Genomic DNA, 25,371 nt, shown 5'->3' on the forward strand with positions numbered 1-25,371 from the left:
ATACCCCATAGAAAGCATCCTGTTTGGATGCATCATAGCTTGGCATGGCAACTGCTCTTGCCAAGGCTGAAAGAAACTAGAGAGAGTTGAATGTGATGTTCCCCCTGCTCAATGCCCTCAGCAGTACCTTGCCCAGTTCTGCATGACATGGGCAGTGGTGAAATAAGTGGTAGAATCGGTCAAGATGTTGCACGAGGCCCATCTCAACATCGAGATTATCTCACTGCCGCCCCGCAAGGCTGCGTAATAAGCTCCCTGACTGTATACCTTATACACTTACGACTATGTGGCCAAATTCCGCCCCAACTCCATTTAGTAGTTTGCTGATGACACCACTGTTGTACGTTGGATCTCAAGCAACGACAAGACAGAGTACAGGAAAGAGATTGAGTTCTTAGCAGCATGGTGTAATGACAACAATCTCTCCATCAATGGCAGCAAAATGAACATTTTAGCCATTAACTTCAGAAAACAGAGTGGAGGGCATGACCCTGTCTGCATCAGTGGTTCTGAGGTAAAGATGGTCAGGAGTGTCACGTTCCTGTTAGTGATGATCACCGACAATCTGTCCTAGCCCACCCACATCGATGCTATGGTTAAAAAAGCGTTAAACAACGCCTTTACTTCCTGAGGAGGCTAAGGAAGTTCAGCATGTCCACGAGAATTCTTACCAATTTTTATAGATGCACCATTGAAAATATTCTATCTGAATGCATCACAGTGTGGCTTGGCAGTTGGTGTTCTCAAGGCTGCAAGATACCACAGAGAGAAGTGAACATGTTGTGCAAACCGTCTTTCCATTGACTCCATCTACACTTGCCGCTGCATCAGGAGAGCAACCAACATAATCAAAGACGCCTCCCACTCCAGTTGTACACTCTTCTATCCTCTTCTGATGGCCAGAAGATAAATAAGTTTGAAGACATGTACAAACAGAATCTAAAACAACTTCTTCCCTGAGGTTATCAGACTTTTGAACAGACCTGTCAAATGTTAATGTTGATCTCTTTCTCTGCACTTTCACTTCGGCTGTAACACTGTATTTTGCACTATGTTCTGCTATGCTGTTTGTATGGTACAATCGGGCTGGATAGCACACAGAACAATACTTTTCACTGTATCTCGGTGCAGTTGACAACAATAAATCAAATTAAACGAAATCTGGTACACTTTTCCCAAGTAGCAAGTTGAGATTCTTGCTAGGAAGTGATTAGTTTATGACTGTTCCTTACACTGTTTAACAGCCTGGCTTTGCATGGATTCTCCTGAAACTCCCCAACAAACTATCCATCAGGAAAACTGGCCATGGAAACCTCAGTCAAGTTTGTTTCAGGTTCAGCTTGCCTGTTGCTCCAGGAGATCCATGTTGGCCATTGACAAAATGTAGAGCAGGGCATGATCCACTAATACCAGCCACACATACCCCTCCACCCTGGACGTTGGCACGCATCTTTTCAAGAGGTCATCTCCACCATTCTGGAATCCTGCAGTGCACTGTGCCCTATGAGGGCAGATTGGTCTAGCAAGAACACCAGCATTTCAGTATTGCAGTTTGCTTGTTCCTTTCTTCTTTCACTGTCTGTTAAACCCATCAGGACTGATTTCCCATACCTCCCCTTACACAACTCTGAATTACAACTTCCTCTCCCAACACTACCCCCTCAGCCTCAGTCCTGTGCTGAGTCAGGACTTCATCTGTCAAAGGAGCAGTGCTGCGAAAGCGCGTGATTTTAAACAAACCTGTTGGATTATAACCTGGTGTCTGTGACTTATAACTGTGTTGAGTTATGCCAATCATCATGCGGTACTCTCACTATCACCCCCATTTCCAAGCCAACACAAATCTGACCACCAGTGACCATACTTCAGTAGTATCCCAAATCCTCCCATGCACTATTGCCTGTCTCCCATCCATATTAAGTTCTCCCCATTAACGCTTAATGTCCATCCTGTACATAAACGTTGCCTTCAATCCCCACAATTGACTCCCCCTCCACCCCATCTCTTGCCCCACCACCCACCCACCAACATTCATGGAACTGACTCCCATGCCACATCCCACCGGATGCCAGTCCCTAACCAATAACTCACCAGACCCTGGATTTCAAGACTAGGGGGCCACATTTTTAAGGTGAGATGAGAGAGATTTAAAAGAGACATGAGGGGAAAATTTTTAACACAGAGGGTGGCTTGTGTGTGGAATGAACTCCTGAGGAACTGGTGGATGTGGGTACAATTACAACATTTAAAAGACACTTGGATAAGTATGTAAATAGGAATGGTTTGGCGGGAAGTGGGCCAGGAGCAGGCAGACGAGATTAGTTTAACAAAGTGTGGAGCTAGATGAACACAGCAGGCCAAGCAGCATCTCAAGAGCACAAAAGCTGACGTTTCGGGCCTCGGCCCTTCATCAGAGAGGGGGATGGGGAGAGGGTTCTGGAATAAATAGGGAGAGAAGGGGAGGCGGATCGAAGATGGAGAGAAAAGAAGATAGGTAGAGAGGAGAGTATAGGCCCAGACCAGCCCAGTTCTTCCCCTTCACAAAACCAGCCCAGCCGTTCCGATAACCCACTGCATCCCAAAACCAGTCCAGCCTGTCTCTGCTTCCCTAACCTGTTCTTCCTCTCACCCATCCCTTCCTCCCACCTCAAGCTGCACCTCCATCTCCTACCTACCACCTCATCCCACCTCCTTGACCTGTCCGTCTTCCCTGGACTGACCTATCCCCTCCCTACCTCCCTACCTATCTTCTTTTCTCTCCATCTTCGGTCCGCCTCCCCCTCTCTCCCTATTTATTCCAGTTCCCTCTCCCCATCCCCCTCTCTGATGAAGGGTCCAGGCCCGAAACGTCAGCTTTTGTGCTCCTGAGATGCTGCTTGGCCTGCTGTGTTCATCCAGCTCCACACTTTGTTATCTCGGATTCTCCAGCGTCTGCAGTTCCCAGTATCTCGGAGATTAGTTTAGTTTGGGATTATGTTCAGCGTAGACTGGATGGATGCAAGTGATTGCTTCCATGCTGTATGACTCTATGACTATGACTATTTGAATTTTGGCAAAATGCTGTCATTGATTTAGCTACGTTTTCACAAAGTTAATCCTAATCAATATCGACAATAGATATTTGCTAAAAGACCAACTGAGAATCACATAAGAGCAGGGGTGTGAATTATTTCTTTCCACCTCTTTGGGAACATTCAGTCCCTTCTCTGAATCTCGTAAAGTCATTGAATATCACCGCGTAGAAAGATGCCCTTTGGCACATCATGTCCTTGCTAGTTATTGTGCACTAGTCCACTCTAATCCAGTTTCCAAGCACCTTACCCATAGCTTTCACCTTAAATCCCCTCTGAGCCTCCTGCACCTCACTTTAAATTTATGCCCTCAGTGAGTGACCCCTCTACTAAGGGAAGGCGTTTATATTTATTGACCCAATTATGCACCATTATAATTTTGTACACCTCAGTCAGGACAACACTCAGCATCTGTGCTGTAAGGAAGATAACCGCGGCCTATCCAGTCTCTTTTCAAGGCTCAATCACTCCATCGCAGGCCTTATCCTGTCAAATCTCCTCTATACCTCCTCTAGTGCATCGCATATTTCCTATTGCGGGATAACCAGAACTTTTTTTTTGTTCACTCATGAGACATGGGCAAGGTTGGCTGCGTCAGTGTTCATTGCCCATTCCTAGATGTCCTTGAGAAGGTGATGGTGAGCTGCCTTCCTGGACTGCTGCAATCCATGTGCTGTAGGTTGACCCACACAATGCCCTCAGGGGAGGCAATTGCAGGAATTTGACCCAGTGACATGAAGGAATGGCAATAATTTTCCAAGTCAGGATGGAGAGAGGCTTGAATGAGAACTTACAGGCGATGGTGTTCCCATGTATCTGCTGCCCTTGTCCTTCTAGATGGAAGAGGTCATGTGTTTGGAAGGTGATGTTTGAGGATCTTTGGTGAATTTCTGCAGTGTGGATAATACACATTGCTGCTACTGAGCATTGGTGGAGGGAGTGGATGGTTATGGATGCAGTGCCAATCAAGCGGCCTGCTTTGTCTTCAATGGTGTCAAGCTTCCTGAGTGTTGCTGGAACTGCACCAATCCAGACAAGTGGGGAGTGTTCCATCCCATTCCCAACTCATTGCCTAGTAGATGGTGAACAGGCTGATGGAAGTCAGGAGGTAAGTTACTATCTGCAGTATTCCTAGGATCTGAACCCCTGTTATAGCCACTGTGTTTCTGTAGTGAGTCCAGTTGAGTTTCTAGTCAATGTTAACCCCAGGATGTTGATCGTGGGGAATTCTGCACAGAATACTCTAGCTGTTGCTTAACTAACATCCTGTACAGTTTCATCATAACCTTCCATGCCCTGTATTCAATGTTGTAGCTAATAAAGGCAAGTATCCCTTCTGCCTTCTTAACCATTCTATCCACTTGTCCTGCTACCTACAAGGACCTATACAAAGTCCCAACAGCAAAGTCCCATCATTCAATGTGTTCTCCACGGCCCTGTTAGTCACCCCAGAATCAAGAACTTCACACTTTTCCATATTAAGGCCCATCTAACCAGTCTGTTCTTATCTTCCTGTCATCTGAAGCTAAGAATATCTGCTACCCTTACCTGGTCTGATGTACATGTGACTCCCTGTCTGACAATGTTGTGGTTGACTCTTTATTTCCTTTTTGATATTGAGGAATGGGCAATAAAATCTGAATAACCCGGTGACACCCACATCCCATGAAGAAATAATCAAATAAAGATTGCCCTCAGTTACAGACAGCATTTCAATGCCTGTTTGAGAATGAGTCATTTTAGAGCATTGTATGTGGGAAAGGGTTAACTTATTTCAAAATGTATGACGCTGAAAAGTTACGACCAAATAAAAGCTCTGATTACGTCTGAAATTTTAAATTGTAGACCAAGGTTCCTCATAAACTCTTCATGTTTACATACTCGCCTTTGCTGGATTAAGTATCATTCACAAATTCAATTTGACTGCACTAATAAACTTGAGTGCTTCGCAGATAATGTAAAATCATCTGCTCAGTCCATCTGGATGTTTCCAGAGATGTCATAAATGTATTTCCTTCTAACCAACATAGAACATAGAACTGCACAGCACTGGAATGGGACCCCTCCTGCCTGACCTTGGTCCATATCCCTCCGTCCCTTACATATTCATGTGCTTACCTAAAGGCCCCTTGAACGCCCCTATTGCACCTGCCTCCACCATCACCCCTGGCATTGTGTTCCAGATTCCTACCACTCTCGGCATAAAATAACTTACCCCTTGCCTCTCCTTTGAACTTTCCCCGTCTTACCTGAACTGCATGTCCTCTAGTATGAGAAATTTCAACTCAGAAAAAAGATTCTGATCGTCAACCTTATCCATGCATCTCATAATTTCATCGACTTCTGTCAAGCCTCCCTTAGCCTCTGCTGCTCCAGAGAAAACAACCTGAGAAAGATAATTGTATCAGTGATAATGGGAACTGCAGATGCTGGAGAATCCAAGATAATAAAATGTGAGGCTGGATGAACACAGCAGGCCCAGCAGCATCTCAGGAGCACAAAAGCTGACGTTTCGGGCCCAGACCCTTCATCAGATTCCTCTGATGAAGGGTCTAGGCCCGAAACATCAGCTTTTGTGCTCCGGAGATGCTGCTGGGCCTGCTGTGTTCATCCTGCCTCACATTTTATTAACCTGAGAAAGATATGCTGGTTTGTATATATCGGCATGCCTAATACAGTAATTATTCTTGTTTTGTCTTCACTTTGTGGAATCAAAGACCATTTGACGCGTTGTGTCCATGCCAGCTCTCTACAGGCATTCAGTTAGTCCCACGCCATGGCCCTTTTTCCCTTAGCCATGAAATTATTGTCTTTTCAGATATTCATTCCCTGTTGGAAACTATGGTTGAATTAACCTCCATGACACTTACAAGCCATTAATTCCTGATCCTGAATGCTCACTTTGTCACCAAGATTTTCATCATGTCACTGTTGATCCTTTCGCCAGTCACCTTAAACCTGTGCTCTCTGGTTCTCAACTGTTCCACTAACGGGAATAGTTACTATCTATATACCTTGTCTGGACTCCCGATTCTGCATTCCTATCATCAAATCTCTTCTTAGCCCTCCCTAAGAGGAACAATCCCAACTCCTCTAATCTGTTCATTGAACAGTTCCTGGAGACTTCTCTTTAATCGTTTCTGCTCCACCTATGAAACCATTATGCCATTCTTAAAGTAAAACACTCTGAATTACTCAATCATCTACTTGGATGGGGGAGCCACTGTCTTCTGAAGGCTCACCATAATTTCTGTTCTTTTGTAGTCCAATCCCCTGAGAGAAAAGATTGTCTCATTAGCATTGAATGTACCAACATACACAGTTCTGGGGGAGACTCAGGTGTGAAAATATCTTCGGGAGCTGCCCAGCATTGCCCAATCCTGTCCCAATAGCCTGGCGAGGTGCCATCCCAGTAGGCATCCTGCATGGTTCCGGTATAAAAAAGCACAGAACTATGGATGCTGGAGATCTGAAACGAAACCAGAAATTGCTGGAGGAACTCAGCAGGTCTGATAGCATCAGTGGGAAGGAAGCAGAGTTCATGTTTCAAGCCCAGTGACTCTTCATCAGAATGGACAGCAGCTGGAAAAAGTGGGATTTGTGCTGAAGAGAGTTGGTCTGTAGGGGGGAGTGGCAGGGAGAGGATAATAGACGGGCTGAGATGGAGCCCTGAGCAAGAGACAGACAAAGAGATATAAAAGGGGGTAGGTAAATGAGGGGATTATAAAAGGCAGACCAGGATAGAAGAGATGCTGAATAAGTGATAAAAAGAGCTGAGGATAACAGAGAATGGGTAGGCTATACTGAAAGTAGACCTTGTGATGTGACAATAGGCTGCGGAGGGGCTGAAAGTAGCTGTGCTAAAAGCAATCCATGTTGTACCAGGACTGGGTGTGAGGTTGGGTAAGAAAAACCATAGAAGGATGGAATCAGGCTCTAAAATTATTGAACTGGATGTTGAGTTCTAAGCGGAAAATGAGATATTGGGTCTAGAAGCTTGTGTTGAGCCTTGCTGGAACACTGCAACAGGGAACACGGTGGTGTGTTGAAGTGGGGGAGGCAACTGGAAGCTCAGGATAATTTTTACAGACTTTGAGCTGTGGGAACCTGATCATTGGCTATGGGAGCATAGACTTTTGAAAAGACCGTTGCTGCCTTGGGCCTGTTTCTTGTCTTCATCAGTAAAATGTTAACCAAGTGTAAGGAATTGAAAGGGGAGAAACATCAGAGGTAATTGCAGTAATGACAATAGAGGATATAAACATAAAGCTATTATATGTGACCTCCCCCAACACAGACAAAACAACATCTATTTTAATGAGGTTTTCCATTAATATTTTGGAGCAATTCTTCACCCAGCTCCTTCCTCTTTAGTGACTGATACAACAGCCTGTGCACATTCCACTTCTTCAATGTAAGAGGCAGTAGGGCTATATACCTGGCCATCTATTGAAAGGTTGAATCAAGTTGTTATCATAGCATATCTGACAGTGTATTTGTGACATGACACAGAACATGGTATAACTTCATACATTGTCATGTTATGTACTGCATATCATTTGTGTAACTGCTACAACTGTGTCACATCAGGTGCTAAAGAAAACAACAATGATAACAAGCTAGGGAATGCCCCTGTAGTAAGTGTATATAAGCTAAACATTTGAGCAGAGATGGTAATGACAGTAATGTAGCCAGACATTAGGAACTACAGTAATTGAAACTATGTCCTTAGCACCAACTTCATTCAATGTTTCATATCCAAACTGGATCACAGAGCTGCAGTTATTGATGTATTCTCTTTAAATAACATTTACAGAAGGGTTAGCTTATATTATGTTGAGGGAGGGAATGGGGTGGATGTTGTAATAAGTATGGTTACTTTTAGATATGGTTTATGGACAACAATGGGTAGCACAGTGGCTCAGTGGTTAGCGGTGCTGCCTCACAGCACCGAGGACCCGGGTTTGATTCCACCCTCGGGCAACTGCTTGGAGTTTGCACATTCTCCCCGTTTCTGCGTAGGTTTCTGCCAGATGTTTCCTCCCACAGACCAAAGATGTGAAAGTTAGGTGGATTAGCTGTGCTAAATTGCTCATAGTTTCAGGGATGTGCAGGCTAGGTGGGTCATTCCTGGGAGATACAAGGTTACAGGGATAGGGGAGGGGGATGGGTGTGGGTGGTATGCTCTTCAGAGGGTTGGTGTGGGCTTATTTGGCCAAATGGCCTGTTTCCACACTGTCGGGATTCTCCGATGGACTTTTATGTATGTTTTTAATCCCTTTGATTGAACGTGGGTACAGCAGGTAAGGTTAGCTTTTGGGAGCAGAATGCTAAGTGCCCTCGAATTGAGTTACAGTCAGTTAAGAGTCAAGCACATTGCTGTGGGTCTGGGCAATTGTTGTTACAACAATTCCTAAGCCTCATAGGCTGCACGACTTTCAATTCCAAACATATTTGTTATTATTCAGCTCTGAATTGAATTTAAATTCCACCAGCTGCAATGATAAGAAATTGAGCCCATGTGGCCACAACATTAACCTGGATCTCTGTTCTACTGCCTTGCCAAAGGCATTGCATTTTTAATAGTGCAAAGTATCTCAATGTGTTTCACACGAATGGTATCAAAGAAAATTTAACACTGAGGTGCAAAAGGAATTATTTGTACTGGTGAGGTCGAATTGAAGGTACATGGTCGAAGGTCGGGAGGAGGAAGTGAGAGTAATAAAGAGCAGGGTTCTTTTAGGTAGGGGTTTCAAGAATGTGGCACCTAGGTATGCCAGTGGTGATATGATGAAAATCAGGATGAGGAAGACACCAGGAATTTTTTGTTGGCATTTTTTTTATGACAGTGCTAGATTCTGCTTAACTTTTTATAAATTTGATTTCGTTCCTGTTTAAGAAAGCAAAATCCCAACAAAGCATTTGACAGAATAGTGCTTTCAGAATTTCATCTTTAAGCTGTCACCATTTTAACGTTGAGGATTTTCAGTGCTGATTTCACATATTTTGTAACATCTTCCCCTGATTGTTATCATTCAAGACAAAATGCTGTGACTTGCAGAGACACCCAGTAACAAAACCCCAAATTGCACTCAGATTGCCAAAGGAGATACTGATCGTGCAGGAAACGGCTGTCTCAGCAGTGACCAGCATTAAAACGCAAGGCAAAGCTGTTTAAGATCACCCTAACATAGCCTGACAGCTATTACGTAAATAACTCCAGCAGATATTTATTTAACTGTACATTAGAAAATGCAATGCAATTTCGTGAAGTCAACAATCTGTCCCAAGCAAAACAAAGGTTGATTTGGCACAGTGAGGGAAGCTTCTCATGGTTGGAGTCTTGTTTGACACACAGCAAGGTGCTCGGGGTTACTTAAGGTCAGTCAGTAGTGTCCAAGGCCATCAGTGCTAGAGTGATTCAATCATCGTTAGCTGCTTCATCAAAACCTCGCTCCCTCATGAGGTCAGGTATGGGATAACTAATAAATGATCACGGAATTCTCACCCTCCTGCCACATCTCTGGTAATAAGTAGCTGTACTGCAGGGCCCAGGCAACATGCACTCTTAGGCTGCCAAGTATCAGGTTACAATACAATACAATAATAGGCCATTCAGCCCCAACCTGCAGCACAATGGCTCAATGGTTAGCACTGCTGCCTCACAGTGCTAGGGATACAGGTTCAATTCCAACCTCGGGTGACTGTCTGTGCGGAGTTTGTACATTTTCCCTCTGTCAATGTGCATTTTTTTCTCTGGGTGCTCCCACAGTCCAAAGATGTGCAGGTTAGGTGGATTAGCTGTGGTAAATTGCCCATAGTTTCCAGGGATGTGCAGACTACGTGGGTTAGCCATGCGAATGCAGGGTTACAGGGATGGGGTGGTCTCTGGAGGGTCAGTGTGAACTCGGTGGGCCGAATGGACTGTTTCCATACTGTAGGAATTCTATGATTCTAACCTGAGAATGTTATGGCCTTACCCATGTGATGCTGATTCATTGACCTGAATGTCTTGATCTTTCTAATCCTCCATATTCAAAAATGTAGGTATTACATTCTTTAGTGAAATATCCACTTTGCTGTTTCATGTGCTACTATTTCTCCATGCCATCATCTCCTCAATACCTCCCATCTTTCAGAACTCTTCTCCCCCAGTAAAACACATATCCCCACTGTGAACAAAACACAGACTCAACCAACCTAGGTTCAATCCCAAGTTTCAACAATTTGTAGAAATGCCGTAAATCTGTAACAAATGCAGAGAATGGTGGGGAAACTCAGCAAGTCTTGCAGCATCTGTGGAGGGAGAAAAACAGAGTTTCTTCAGTTCTGAAGAAGTCATACTGGACACAAACTACTGATTTTGTTTCTCTGTCCATAGATTTTGCCAGGCCTGTTGAGTTTCTTCATCACTCTCTGGGCTAGTTTTAAACCCCCAGCCTGTGACTGACCATTCATCTGAAGTTTACCCTGACACACCTTTAATATTTCACAAACTGTATTTTCTGTTATCTTGGAGGATTGATATCAGGGAGGTTGGCTTTGGCTTGTATGCTTGACAGCAAATTTCAGTCAGCGCAGTGTAGCAACAGCATCTTGGTCACACCTCATAACAAATAACTTTTAGCAGTTAGACTTAAATCGGTACTGACTGATATCTGAGATGAAAGGGTTATCACTTGAGGAAAGGTTATAGAGCCATAGAATGATTCGGCATGGAAACAGACCCTTCGATCCAACTAGTCTGTGCCGAACATAATCCCAATCCAGACTAGCCCCACCTGCTTGCACCTGGTCCATTTTCAACAATTCCTACTCACGAACTTGTCCAAATGTCTTTTAAAAGTCATGTGTACCCACGTCCACCACTTCCTCAGGAACTTCATTCCACATGCGAACCATCCTCAGAAAAATTTGTCTCTCATGTCTTTTTAAAAATCTTTCTCCTGTCACCTTAACAATGTGCCCCCTAGTTTTGAAATTCCCCATCCTAGGGAAAAAACAGCTACCATTAACTCCATCTATACCCCTCAGATTGTATAAGGTCACCTCTCAACTTCTTATGCTCCACTGAAGAAAGCCCTAGTCTATATCCAGCAACATCTTGGTAAATCTTATCTGATCCTCCTTCCTGTAATTGAGTGATCAGAACTGGACACGGTATTCCAGAAGAAACCTCACCAACATCCTGTACAACCTCAACATGAATTCCCAACTCCTATACTCAAAGGACTGAGCAATGAAGGCAAGTGTGCCAAAGGAGTTTTTAGCTATCCTGTCTATATTTGAGGCAAACTTCAAAGTATTATGTACCTGCACCCCAGGTCCCTCTGTTCTATGACACTACCCAATGCCTAACATTAATAGTATAAACCCTACCCTTGTTTGTTGTACAAAAATGCAAAACCTCGTGTTTATCCAAATTGAATTCCGTCTGCCATTTTTCAGCACATTGACGCATTTGATCACAATCCCTTTGTAACCTTAGAAAACCCTCTTCACTCTCTCCTATGCCACCAGTTTTGGTGTTGTCTGCTAACTTACCAACGCAGCCTTTGATATTCTCATCCAAATCATTTATATAAATGACAAACAAAAGCGGATCCAGAACCAATCTCCAAGGAACATCGCTGGTGATGGGCCTCCAGTTCAGTTGGACACACCACACCTGTATCCATCAGAGTTTAGAAGAATGAGCGGGATCTAATCGAATCCTGTAAAATCCTGAGGGAACTTAACAATGTGGTTACTGTAAGGATGCTTTCCCATGTGGGAGAGATTAATACTGAAAGACACAATTTAAAGACAAGGGACTCTTCGATTCAAGGCAGAAATGAGGAGGTTTTTTTTTCTGTTTGTCCTGAGGGTGGTGAGTTTACTATTCTCTTCTGAAAGAGCAGTGCAGTTAGGGTTGTTGAATACCTTTTAGACAGATGTAGATAGAGTTGCTACTCTCAAAGGAGCCGATGGTTCCCAGGGGAGTGAGATTGAAGTTGAGGCTCCAGTAAGAGCAGTAGATTGCAGTGGACTTCTCACCTGGATGGTTTTACCTATAACCTGGAATGCTTACCTGTCCTGGGCTGTTTCCAAATACCAGCCCCTCTCAGGGAACAAGGACTAACAGGTATCATGGGTAGTCAGGTATGAGGAGTCATCAGGTTAGCCATGAGCACGCAGGCTGGAGGGGCAGAATGGCCCACTCATCCTCCTAATTCTTATGTTTATCTACACATACACTCTTTTATAGACTGTGCAATGTTACTGAAATGATGCTTTTGTAAACTTTATTTCTGCGCTAACCCTATCATTCAGTTTTAAAATACCAGTGTAATGGATTTAGTTTTGAATAGTTCCATCAAGCAATCAGCAGAACTAAGATGGGCTACATGGCTTCCTTGTGTGCACCTACAACTTCATCTCAATGCGAGGTTGAAGCATGAAACATCATCTCTGTATCTGGCCAGTTCAATCCCTTTCTAATTGTAACGGCCTCTATCGGTGAGATTAGAATCCCTACAGTGTTGAAACAGGCCCTTCGGCCCAACAAGTCCGCACCGCCCCTTGGAGAATCCCACCCAGACCCACCCCCCTATAACCCACACACCCCTGAACACTATGGGCAATTTAGCATGGCCGATCCACCTAGCCTGCACATCTTTGGAATGTGGGAGGAAACCGGAGCACCCGGAGGAAACCCACGCAGACACAGGGAGAATGTGCAAACTCTACACAGACAGTCGCCCGAGGCTGGAATTGAACCCGGGTCCGTGACGCTGTGAGGCAGCAGTGCTAACCGCTGAGCCACCGTGCCACTCTTGTCTTTATTTCAGAGAAAAGAGTCCCAGCCTATTCACTCCTGTTACTGAGCAATATCCTATGATTACATTGTATGTTTGCAAATTTCCTTTTCATTACTGCAATTGGTAGAACAGAACAAAGTTATGTCAATGGCCATCTTGTTTTGAGTACATTTATAAGTTGTGTGCAAGGTTGGTATTTATTGAGTGAACCACCTTCTTGAACCAGTGTAGTCCATGTGATGAAGTTACACCAGTGACACCAAACATTTTGTGAGGAAGGGGGTTCAGGGGTATTCATCAAGCAATGGGAAAGAATGGTAATTTACTTCAAATTCAGGGTAGTGTGTGTAGTTTGGAAGGATATTTATAGGTGCTGGGGTTCACTGTGACTTCTGGCCTTGTTTCTGGGCAGCAGAAATCATGGTTTTCGAAGGAGGCTCGGTGAGTTGCTGCTGTGCTCCCTGCAGACATTACACACAACCAACATCAGTGTTTGAGTGGTGAATGAGATAACAAATAAACTCCCTGTAAAAACTGATACACATCTCCAAGAAGCCCTCTATATGTGTCAATACATTCCCTCGGGAGCCCCCTGTAAACACTGACACATTCCCTTGGGAGCCCCCTGTAAACACTGACACATTCCCCCCGGGAGCCCCCTGTAAACACTGATACATTTCCCCGGGAACCCCCTGTAAACACTGACACATTCCCCCCGGGAGCTCCCTGTAAACACTGACATATTTCCCCGGGAGCCCCCTGTAAACACTGACACATTCCCCCTGGGAGCCCCCTGTAAACACTGACACATTTCCCCGGGAGCCCCCTGTAAACACTGACACATTCCCTCCGGGAGCCCCCTGTAAACACTGACACATTTCCCCGGGAGCCCCCTGTAAACACCGGCACATTCCCCCCGGAGCCCCCTGTAAACACTGACGCGTTCCCCTGGGAGCCCCGTGTAAGCACTGACACATTCCCCCGGGACCCTCCTGTAAACACTGACACATTCCCACCAGGAGCCCCCTGTAAATACTGACACGTTTCCCCGGGAGCCCCCTGTAAATACTGACACATTTCCCCGTGAGCCCCCTGTAAACACTGACACATTCCCACCAGGAGCCCCTTGTAAACACTGATGCATTCCCTCGGGAGCCCCCTGTAAACACTGACGCATTCCCCCGGGAGCCCCCTGTAAACACTGACGCGCTCCCCCGGGAGCCTCGTGTAAGCACTGACACATTCCCCCGGGACCCTCCTGTAAACACTGACACATTCCCTCAGGAGCCCCCTGTAAACACTGACACATTCCCCCGGGAGCCCCGTGTAAACACTGACACATTCCCCCTGGATGGTGTTAAGCTTCCTGAGTGTTGAAGCAGCACTCTTGCGGTCAAGAGTCTTCCATCACATTCCTGTCTTACATATGATGGACAAGAATTCAAAGGGCCTAGTCTCCCAATGGAACTACAGTATTTGTTTGGCTGAACCAGCTCAGTTTCTTACCAAAGGGAGCCTCCAAATATTGAGAGTGGGGCATTCAGCACATGTCATGGCTGTAAATTGAGGGAGGGGAGTGTGCAGTGGGACCTGGGTGTCCTTATGCACCCATCGTTGATGGTAAGCATGCAGGTGCAGCAGGCAGTAATGAAAGCAAATAGTATGTTGCCCTTCATTGTGAGAGGTTTCGAGTATAGGAGCAACGATGTGTTGTTGCCGTTGTACAGAGCCTTAGTAAGATCACACCTGGAATATTGTGTGGATTTTGGGTCTCCTTTTCTGAGGAAGGATGCTCTTGAGGGAATGCAGCGAACGTTTTCCAGGCTAATTCTGGGCCGGCCCAAGATGAGAGATTGACTAGGTTGGGATTGTTTTCTCTGGAGTTCAGAGAGTTGTGAGAGCATGGAATGTGTTGCCAGCAGCAGTTGTGGAAGCAAGGTCATTGGGGTCATTTAAGAGACTGCTGGACATGCATATGGTCACAGAAATTTGAGGGTGCATACATGAGGATCAATGGTCGGCACAACATCGTGGGCTGAAGGGCCTGTTCTGTGCTGTACTGTTCTATGTTCTATGTTCTATGAAATGGGGGGGTGGATCTCACAGAGACTTATAAAATTCTAGCAGAACTGTGCAGGGTAGATGCAGGGAGGATGTTCCCAATGGTGGGTGTGTCCAGAACCAGGGTCACAGTATGAAGATTTGGAGTAGATCATTTAGAACGGAGATGTGGAGACATTTCTTCAATCTGAGCCTGCGGAATTCATTATCACAGGAAGTAGTCAATGCCAAAACATTGAATGTATTCAAGAGGCGGCTAGATATAGTAATTGGGGAAAATGGGATCAAAGGTTATGGGGGGAAAGCAGGATTAGGCTATTGAGTTGGACGATCAACCATGATCATGAAGAATGACAGAGCAGGCTTGAAGGGTTGCATTGCCTCCTCCTGCTCCTATCTTCTATGTTCCTACAGGTTTCTAAGGTGAGATGGTTGCGTTCTCTCGCTTTGGTGGTGGACACTGCCATTGTGGTGTGCTCTGAGTATTACCTTCTACATATCAGCCTAAACTTGAATATTGCCCAGGCCTTGCCACGCATGGGCATTGACTACTTCAGTATCTGAAGGGTTGCAAATGGAACTGAGGGTTGTGCATTTGGCTTATTATTGAGAGAAGGGCTTTAATGGAGCGTCTGAAGATGGTTGGATACGAGGACACTACCTTGAGGAACTCGTGCAGAGATATCCTTGCATTTCTAGAATGCATTTCACATAAACATTCATTTCTATGTGACTCACAAATGAAAGAATGGACATGTCATGGCTTGAACTGGGAGTAGGGAGAGCTCTGTTGGTGGAACAATGAATTATTGAGGGGAGAATAGAATTCGAGATATCAGTATCAGGGTGACTCTGGATTTGGAATGATGAGAGACTGGGATAGGTGATGGATAAAACTTCACTATCAAAGTACACAGGACGTTAGTCCACAGGCACGGAAGGATTTAGAAGAACGTGCGGATTCAACACACTGAGGAAGTAACACTGCGACACATCGTTGGCTAAAATGTGGATACAGACCTGTGATTCCATGTTACCCTAATGTGTTTTCTTAGCTCTGCAGACTGAGGAGAACATCAGACTCTTAATTACAGGAATGGAATTACACTTAGACCTCTTCCTAATCGAGTGACATCAGCAAAGCATTCAAAGATATTCCCTTCCAATTCTTTTAGAATGGAATAATCTGACTTTGCATATGCAATCAATGAAAATAACATATAGATTTAAGTTCTGAAAATATTCTTCATAATGTCAGACCATAAGCATATGCAGGCCACAGTCATGTAGTAATCCAACTGTTTTGAGACATTTTTAAGTTTACTAAGAGCAGTGAACTAACAATATGTCAGCAAATGAGATGTACCTTGATTTTCTAGCTGCAGAAATCCAGCTTGACATCTTTTTATATAACAGCTTGCAGCCATGTTCTTTGAGTGTGTTATTGACTGGGCTCGTATTTAAATAGGTCTACTACCTTGCTCTGTTAGTCAGAAGTTGCACGACACCAGGTTTATAGTCCAACGGGTTTATTTCAAATAAACCCATCAGACTATGACCTGGTGTCGTGTGACTTCTGACTTTGTCCACTGCCATCCAACATCAGCACTTCCGCATCATTGCTCCGTTAGATGACTGTAATCGCCATTATTTATGGACTTCACTTCAAAACTCCTTCTTTCCTATGTTGCAGCTGTGGCCGACCGTTCAGTAAACTGACGCACTCGGACAGCATAGCGGATCGTGTTGATGCACCAGCCCACTCACTAAGCAGGACTGGTAAGCTTCTATTATCAATGTTCACTGCACTATCCTGGACTAGGTCCATAAGTTAAGATTTGCCTGATGGTGCTGGTAGCTTTGTTGTGTCGGTGGAAACTCTAGGCAGAATGCCAAACTGTGCAATGTTTCTATGTTTTTTTTGTACTGATTTTAGAATCATAGAATAGAATCATAGAATCCCTTACAGTGTGGAATCAAGCCATTCAGCCCATCGAATCCACACTGATCCTCCAAAGAGCATCCCACCCAGACCCACTCTCCTACCCTATCCTTGTAACCCTGCATTTCCCATGGCGAATCCACTTAGTCTGTGCATCCCTAGACACTATGAGCAATTTAGCATGGTCAATCCACCTAACCTACTGCTACTCAGTCATAAGGCTCTCGGTAGGAAGGGTTTAGGTGCTAGGTGGGTGCCTTTGAATGCTTGCATTCTTTAACTCAAAAACTATAATGGTAACTGTGGTGTTTCTCCCATTTTTGAATTTGTCCTCTCCATATACCAGTTGATAGGAGAGAGGGTGAAGAGGCAGTCTGTGCCCATAACCTATTCCAGTTAATGGGAATTGAGCATCATCTGCAAGGCCAGTATTTGTTGTCCATTTCTAATTGCCCTTGCAAATGTAATGGTGAACCTGTGCTGTGCATGTTCCTCTACCATGCAGTGAATAGGTGAATGGGGACAGGTGTAGGAGCCTGGATTTTGATCCCATGATGGTGAATTGAGAATAGATAGAACGTAGAACATTACAGGCCCTTCAGTCCACAATGTTGTGCTGAACTTTTACCCTAAACCTAAGGTCTATCTAACCTCTACCCCTACCTTATACTATCACCCATATGCCTATCTAATAGCCACTTAAATGTCCCTAATGAGGCCGACTCCACTACCCTCTCTGGCAATGCATTCCATGTGCTGACTACTCTCTGAGTAAAGAACCTACCTCTGACATCTCCCCTATTTCTAACTCCACTCACTTTAAAACTATGTCCCCTTGTAAGAGCTGCCTCCACCCTAGGAAAAATCTTTGGCTGTCCACTCTATCTATGCCTCTAATCATTTTGTACACCTTTATCCAGTCACTTCTCATCCTTCATCGTTCTAAAGAGAAAAGCCCTAGCGCTGTCAACCTTTCCTCGTAAGACCTTTCCTCCATTCCAGGCAACATTCTGGTAAATCTCCTCTGCACCTTTTCCAATGCTATGCATTTTTCCTGTAATGAAGCGACCAGAACTGGACACAACAGAACAGATTTGGCCGAACCAGGCTTTTGTATAGCTGGAGCATAACTTCACAGCTCTTGAACCCGATCCCTCTATTAATAAAGCTAGCACACCATATGCCTTCTTAACACCTATCCATCTGAGTGGCAACTTCCAGGGAACTGTGGACATGAACTCCAAGATCCCTCTGCTCCTCCACACTGCCAAGAATCTAACCGCTAACCCTGTATTCTGCTTTCAAGTTTGTCCTTCCAAAATGAATCACCTCACACTGTTCAGGGTTAAACTCCATCTGCCAGTTCTCAGCCCAGCTCTGCATCCTATCGATGTCCCTCTGTAACCTAGAACAGCCCTCCACACTATCTGCAACTCGACCCAGCTTCGTATTGTCCACGAACTTACTAATCCACCCTTCCATTCCTTCATCCAAATCGTTTACAAAAGTTACCAGTAGAAGAGGGCCCAGAACAGATCCTTGTGGTACACCACTTGTAACTTAGCACCGTGTTGAATATTTTCTGTCCACTAACACCCTTTGTCTTCTCAGGCTCAGCCAGTGTTGATATAGTTCCATGTTTGGGTGTTGTGTGACTTGAAGGGCAACCTGCAGGCAGTGATGCACCCATGTGTGCATTGCCTTGTCCTTCTGACATAGGTCGCAAGAGTCTTGGTGAGCTATGGCAGAGCATCTCGGAAATGATGCACACTTTGCATCGGTGGTGCTGCAAGTGGATGTTGGTGTGCATCAAGCAAGCTGTTTCATCCTGGATGGGGTTGAGTTTCTTGAGTGTCCTATCCAGGCAAGTGGAGAATATTCCTGATTTGTACCATGTGGATAGCGGAGAGCAGTAAAATGTCTGGTTTCAGCCTGATTTCTGGCAACGAGTGCCAGAGCAAGGTAGAAAAGGAGATGGGACCATTTCTGATGAATATTTATTTCCTTGCAGAGGACACTGCACAAGCGACATCTGACTATGACAGCACCCATGAAACAAATAACAGCGACAGCAGTGACATCACACAGAATGATGAAGAGCAGGAATTATGTTCAAAAGGATTGGTTCAATCCCTCAAAAGCTCTGACTGCAGAAACTATAGGCCCGAAAGCCTTATGTTGCATCATTTGATTCCAGCTGAGGTATGTCACTGGAATGGGTTTGCTTTGGGAGAAGGTATGCTGGGTTGGTGCTTTGAGCAGCTCACCATGCCCCAGCACAATGAACGGGTTGAAACTTTTGCAGCATGGTTCAGGAAGCATCATGGGATTCACCATTTATTTTGAAAAGCACCAAATGCTTTCACAGCAGACCTCAAACCATTACTCTCACACATTTCTGCCATCATTTCAGCAGGTTGTCTCAAAATCCATTTAGAAAAGAATTCCATGGATTAACATTCTCACAAGTAGTTAGTAATGAGGATGGCAAAATACTTGCAAGTAGCTCCATTGGACAGTGATAACTTCTCTCTACAAGAGAAGGGACTTGAGATTTACAAGCAGTTTGCCTATTTAAAGACAACATGTCCTATAGTATGGAGTTATAAAACTAGAATGTGGAAGATACTTATTTTAATCCATTTTTTTGAACATTTCACATTGTAGTTTTGGGGCAGGTGGGAGTTGAACCCAAACCTTTGGCTCAGAAGTTGGGACACTGTCACTACGTCACTGAGTTTCTGAATTTGAATCACTGGATTCAGAGTGGCAGAATACAATCCATTACACCACAGAACCCAAATCTTTAGCGACTGGATAAAGCTGAGGCTGGGATCCTGCAACCCAGATTTCAGGGCTGAACCTGTCTCTGCGAGACTGGCTCAGGCCCCTTTCGTGAATTGCATGGCAGCCCGGGCTGTCGGTATGGGGGGCAATGCTGCCAGCCTTCAGATGGTGCTCCCACTTCATTACCTGCAGGCCATAGCCAAGTGGCTGTGATAGGTAGAGGGGCATGGGAGGGAGGGACAGAGGGCTGTGAGGAGGGAATGGGCAGGATGGAGGGGCATGGCGAGGAGTGCAGGGGCTTGGAGAAGGACATGGGGAGGAATGGAGGGGCATAGGGAGGCGTTGGAGGGGTTTGGTGATTTGATTTGATTTATTGTAGTTGTGTGCATCTAAGTACAGTGAAAAGCTTTGTTTTGTGAGCAGTACAGGCAGATCATAGCAAGCAAGGACATACAGATTGAGGGGAGCTTTGACAGAGCAAGGCATACAAGGTTACAGCTGCACAGGAGGTGCACAAAGCAAGATCAGCATTAACAAGATCAACGTTATTTGAAGTTAGAGAGGTCCATTCATCAGCCTAATAATGGCAGGGAAGAGGCTGTTCCTGAATCTGATGGTGCATGTATGGTCCGTCTGCCTGACAGAAGGGGTTGTAGGAGAGCATTATGAGGGTGCGAGAGGCCATTGATGATGGGAGGAGTTTGGACAGGGGTAGAGGTACATGGAGAGGGGATGGTTGGGGATTGCTGGATAGGCCATGGTGTATGTGGAGATATGAAGCCTCTGATTGGCATTGTGGTGGTGGTCAGAGAGAAGGGACAAAGGCGACCTCTCTTTCCCAGCGCTCGGCATTGCCAGGCTGAATGGTAAGGGCAGAATTTTCTGGCTGCCTGTTATCCCTGATGCCTACCCTCCGTACAGTCAAGGTGGGCCAGTGCCCTTATTTAACTCATGTGGTTGTTTCCTCACCTGCGGGTGGCCATTAAAATTCAGCACGAGATTCTTCTTCAACATATCCTGGGGAAAACAGGCAACAGATTTCACAGCCTGAAACCACGGTTTTTAATAAGGAAATAAGAATAAAGCATAATGTTTTTCTTTAAGGGTCATCTCCTCACATTTCAGACTATTTCCCTCGCAAGCTCAACAAACTGGGGAGTTGGGAGGTAAACTGGTCCATTGTGCTATCCAGTGGCCAAAATCCACAACTATATATGACACCGGGGAGCCGTGATAAACTTGTCCCATTGATTGGTGGGGATATCAGTTTCATGCAGTGCAGGAGAAAAGCATGTAAACATGTTAAAGTGCAGAGTTCGCAAGAATTTTTGGGGAAAGGATGCATTAAAATTTTCAATTAATTGTAGATTTCCACAGTGAGGCTGGCTGACATGCTGCTGTTTGTCCTCAGTTGCCCTGATACCATGAGTGGTCTACTAGGACACTTCACAGAGCAGCTCAGACTCCACAGAATTTGAGTCACATGGAGGCTGGCTCAAGGAACAGCAGCTATCATTCCCTAAAGGGAATTGAAGGTTACTTTAGCGTGAGGAGCCGGCACAAAAATGGATTCAGGATCACAACAGACCAGCTGCTAAATGGGAGAGCAGGATCAATGAACCGAATAGCCTATCTGTGCCCTTATTTCTGATTATCTTAATGAGATATTATACCATAAGGAGAATATGACAGTTGATACTGACATTTTATTTCCAGATTTTTTAAAAATTTATTTTGACATCTTCAAACAGTCTTGTTGGAAATTGAACTAATTTTCTACGAATTATTGGTTCATTAACCTAACTGGCTTATTACCATATCCATTCAAAGTATAGAGAATTAGAGTTCATAATGACACTGTACATGAGGTGGCAAGAATTAAGTCTTCCTGTCCCATGAGATTTTCGAAGGCTGGTAATTCTTAAAGCAGTAGCTAATGTTAGTATTACTATTCAATTCGTCTTTTTAAATCATATGAATTCTGGGCTAATGAAATAAGCTGGCCTGGATTTTGTACTGAGAGTAGTGTTGAGGCTAGTAATGTTGACTATTAAGGAGTAAATTGGACAGAAATCTCCAGATCTTGCAGTGGTGTAGATAAAGGTATAAATTAGGCTCAAGTATCTTCATTTTAATGGTTTCTCACTAAGATTCAACACCAGAACACACAAAAAGTGTGAACTTTGGCATTTCCCTCTGGAGGTGATGTAAATATGCTGGATAGTGTTAGGGCCTGGCCGTTCATATTTAGTGAAAGTTTTAACAGAAAGTGAATCTGAATTACAGATAAACAGATTCCCTAGAACGGATAATTAACTTGGTATCTTATTTCTTCATATTTTCATTATTGTTAGGGATCTAAAAATGTTTAACTTCAAATGTTTTTATCTTCTTTATCTTTCTTTTTGTCTTCCTGTATTTTGCTTTCTGTACTTTTCCTGTATGAATAAAATTTTCCAACGTAGAATTTCTGGGTCAGACTCTGCAAATCTCAATTAGGATTCTTCAGGAGATTAGTTAAAAAAAACACTATGTTCACATAAACTTCAGATCTCGTGGTTGGATATCACATTGATTTGATAATCACAAGTCCCAGAATGAAAGATTATAGAAATTTGGTGACAAGTCCGAGTGTTATGATAGTATCATTAGGCCAAAACTGTGTTCAATTCTGGTCTCCCGGCAATAGGAAAAATGTTGTGAAACTTGAAAAGGTTCAGAAAAGATTTACAAGGATGTTGCCAGGATTGGAGAGTTTGAGCTGCAGGGAGAAGCTGAATAGGCTGAGACTATGTTCCCTGGAGCACTGGAAGCTGAGAGGCGACCTTACAAAGGTTTATGAAATCATGAGGGGCATAGCCAGGGCAAATAGTCAAGGTCGTTTCCCCAGAGTAGGGGAGTCCAAAACTAGAGGGCATAGATTTAAAGTGAGAGGAAAAGATTGAAAAGGGACCGGAGGGGTAACGTTTTCACGCAGAGGGTGGCGCGTTTATGGAATGAGCTGCCAGAGGTAGGCATCTGGATGGGTATGTGAATAGGAAGGCTTTAGAAGAATATGGGCCAAATACTGGCACATGGGACTAGATTAATATAGAACATCGGGCCAGCATGAATCAGTTGTCCTGAAGAGTCTGATTCCATGCTGTACATCTCTATGACTCTGTGATTGACCTCAAAACTCCAGACACTGATTGTAAATTAGTATTCACGTGTTATGAAGACACTTCTTTATTAATATTTTGAGGTTCCATGTTTGATCAGTTGTGTTGATACTCTGATGAAACATTACCTAGACTGGTAACATTAGCTTGCCGCCTGACTCATTGTGATTTCCAGCACTTTTGGTTTGCTGAATATGTTCTGTTTTCACAAGAAACTGTTAGTTTTTGCTGTTTATTAATAAAACCTGGCTGGTAGGTCCTTTTATTGCAAACACAATATAGGCAAAGCATAAAACTGGACGTTTTGGTAACTTAAATTTTACGTTATGACGAGTAGAATAGTAAGAGTAAAGAATGGCTCTTTTCCGACCTCGGCTGTTACGTAGGTAAATAGCAAAAGGTGCTGAAGTTTATCAAGTAGAGAAGGGCAGCTGGTGAGAATGCAAGCATTCCTCTAATCCAGGCAGAAGAGGTGCATTATAGCACCATGATAACAAAGTGTGGAGCTGGATGAGCACAGCAGGCCCAGCAGCATCTCAGGAGCACAAAAGCTGATGTTTCGGGCCTAGACCCTTCATCAGAGAGGTCTAGGAAACCTAACCAGATAAATAGAAAGCGGGACATAACACCAGCGCTTCGTCGGAGGCTCACTGATGATGTTACCCAGAATGGTGACGAAACATCTAAAAACTAACCTTCCAGCTCAGCGAGCAAACTCACATCCAGAACCTCAACCTGAGCTACAAATCTTCTCAAAACTCGCTATCCAGCTACAAACTTTGTTATCTTGGATTCTCCAGCATCTGCAGTTCCCATTATCTCTGATCATGCATTATAGCACCATCACTGGCAGGAAGGTGTAATTACAGTGTGACATGTTTACATGGAGCATTTCCATTATAATTATAAATGTAGGAATTTGAAATAGAAACACAGAAATAAGGACCAAATATACAATTTTTAAGATTCATTTGTTCACTTGATGAGGGCGTCACTGGTTAGCATTGGGCAGCATTGCCCATCGCTAACTGCCTCCACAGGAGTGGTGGTGAGCATGTCCCCCTCCCCCCTTTCTTGTACAGTTGCAGTCCTTGTGGTGTAGCAATGTCTACTTACAATAGAATTGTATTGAAACAAAAGGCAGGTATTCTTAGCCAAGCTGAGCAGACAGGGAGTCAACCGGATCAGGTGGAGTATTACTTTTCCACCGCACACAGTCCTCTCCAGGGAAGTCACTGGGGACTGATACTATCAGTTGAATGTAAAGCCAGTTTTGCACCCATGCAATCCAGGGGCGTGTTGGTTTAAAGATGCGTCATAAGATTCTCATCAAAGATATAGAAAGCTAGTTTCTTCTCCTTTTTGGGTAAATTCTTCCTTTTATTTTCCAGGATAAACCAATTCTTGCCCCGGAACCCCTGCTATTAGAAGGCCTGGAGCCACTATTCACACAATTAAACAACTGGAATTTTCCCATCTTTGATCTTGTCGAGATGACGGGCTCCAAGTGTGGCCGAATCCTCAGCCAGGTGAGCGTGTCTTTCTGTCCTGCTGGAGTACGGCTGTTCTTGTAATTGTTCCAGCTCAGAAAAAAGCTGTCCCATCCATCATGCCTGTGCTCGCAGTCTATGAGACAGACTCAGTTAATCTCAGCTGTCTGCCTTTTCCCTGCCATACCGCAAATGGTGTCTGTTCAGATAATTGTTCAATTCCTTTTTGCGAACCATAACTGAATCAGCCTCCACCACATTGTCACAGAGCACATTGCAGATCCTAACTACTTTCTGTCAAAAAAAGTTTTTTCCAAATATTGCCTCATGTTCGTTTGCATTTTACCTTAAATTGATAGTTTTTGGCTCTTGATCCTTCTGCTAATGGGAACATTTATACCATATCTACACTGTCTAGATTCCTCATGGGTTTTGAATACCTCAAACCAATGTCCAGATCTATCAAAATGAACACAATGTTTCCACTGATATAGTTGCTCAATGTAGACAGGTTTTTATAGGTTTGGTTCTCCTTATGCCTGAGCAAATTAAAATGATTTTTTTAACAAAGTAGGTAAAAATTAGGTCTTTTCCCTGTTTCAGAAGATTATGTAGCAACAGAAAAAAGGAAGGGGCAGGGTGTGCGGGTAGGAACGAATTAGAAATCTCTAGCCATTATGTTCCAACTGCCTTGCTTTGTGGGGCAGGTTTGATGTAGTAGATGGCCCTTTTCTTCCTATCAATAATTTATGTTTGTAATTTTTTTAAGCCATTGAATCTGAATATAGGGTGGGAGGAGGGGATAAACCATAAATGATAGGTGGAGATAGAGCCCAAGAATATCATCACATGGTGAACCCTTAATGAAAATATTACCAGGCAGATTACTTTAGATCTACAGTGTGATCAAAAGCTGCCTCCCTCCATCCCTTAACGTTGAGAGGACTGGATCTGTGACACCCTGCTCTTACCAGAAATGGTGGCATCAGCTTCCACGGATAACAGTTAATTCTAGTCTTGCTGGACCTTCTCTAACTGGCATTTATTTTGCCGTTGAAG

General features: G+C 44.2%; 1 protein-coding gene across 4 annotated transcripts in view; it reads left to right on the forward strand.

Annotated features, from left to right (window-relative positions):
• The window catches only part of pde3a (phosphodiesterase 3A, cGMP-inhibited), a 429,455-nt gene that overhangs the window by 355,430 nt on the left and 48,654 nt on the right, over nucleotides 1-25,371 (forward strand). For all 4 annotated transcript variants that reach the window (XM_048554229.2, XM_059654697.1, XM_059654698.1 and 1 more), the window contains exons 7-9: nucleotides 16,626-16,711; nucleotides 18,886-19,076; nucleotides 24,214-24,351. In XM_048554229.2, coding sequence (XP_048410186.2) covers nucleotides 16,626-16,711; nucleotides 18,886-19,076; nucleotides 24,214-24,351 — 415 coding nt within the window. The remainder of the gene's footprint in view (nucleotides 1-16,625; nucleotides 16,712-18,885; nucleotides 19,077-24,213; nucleotides 24,352-25,371) is intronic.

Source organism: Stegostoma tigrinum, chromosome 25, assembly GCF_030684315.1.
Source record: "Stegostoma tigrinum isolate sSteTig4 chromosome 25, sSteTig4.hap1, whole genome shotgun sequence".
Classification (NCBI taxonomy): domain Eukaryota; kingdom Metazoa; phylum Chordata; class Chondrichthyes; order Orectolobiformes; family Stegostomatidae; genus Stegostoma; species Stegostoma tigrinum.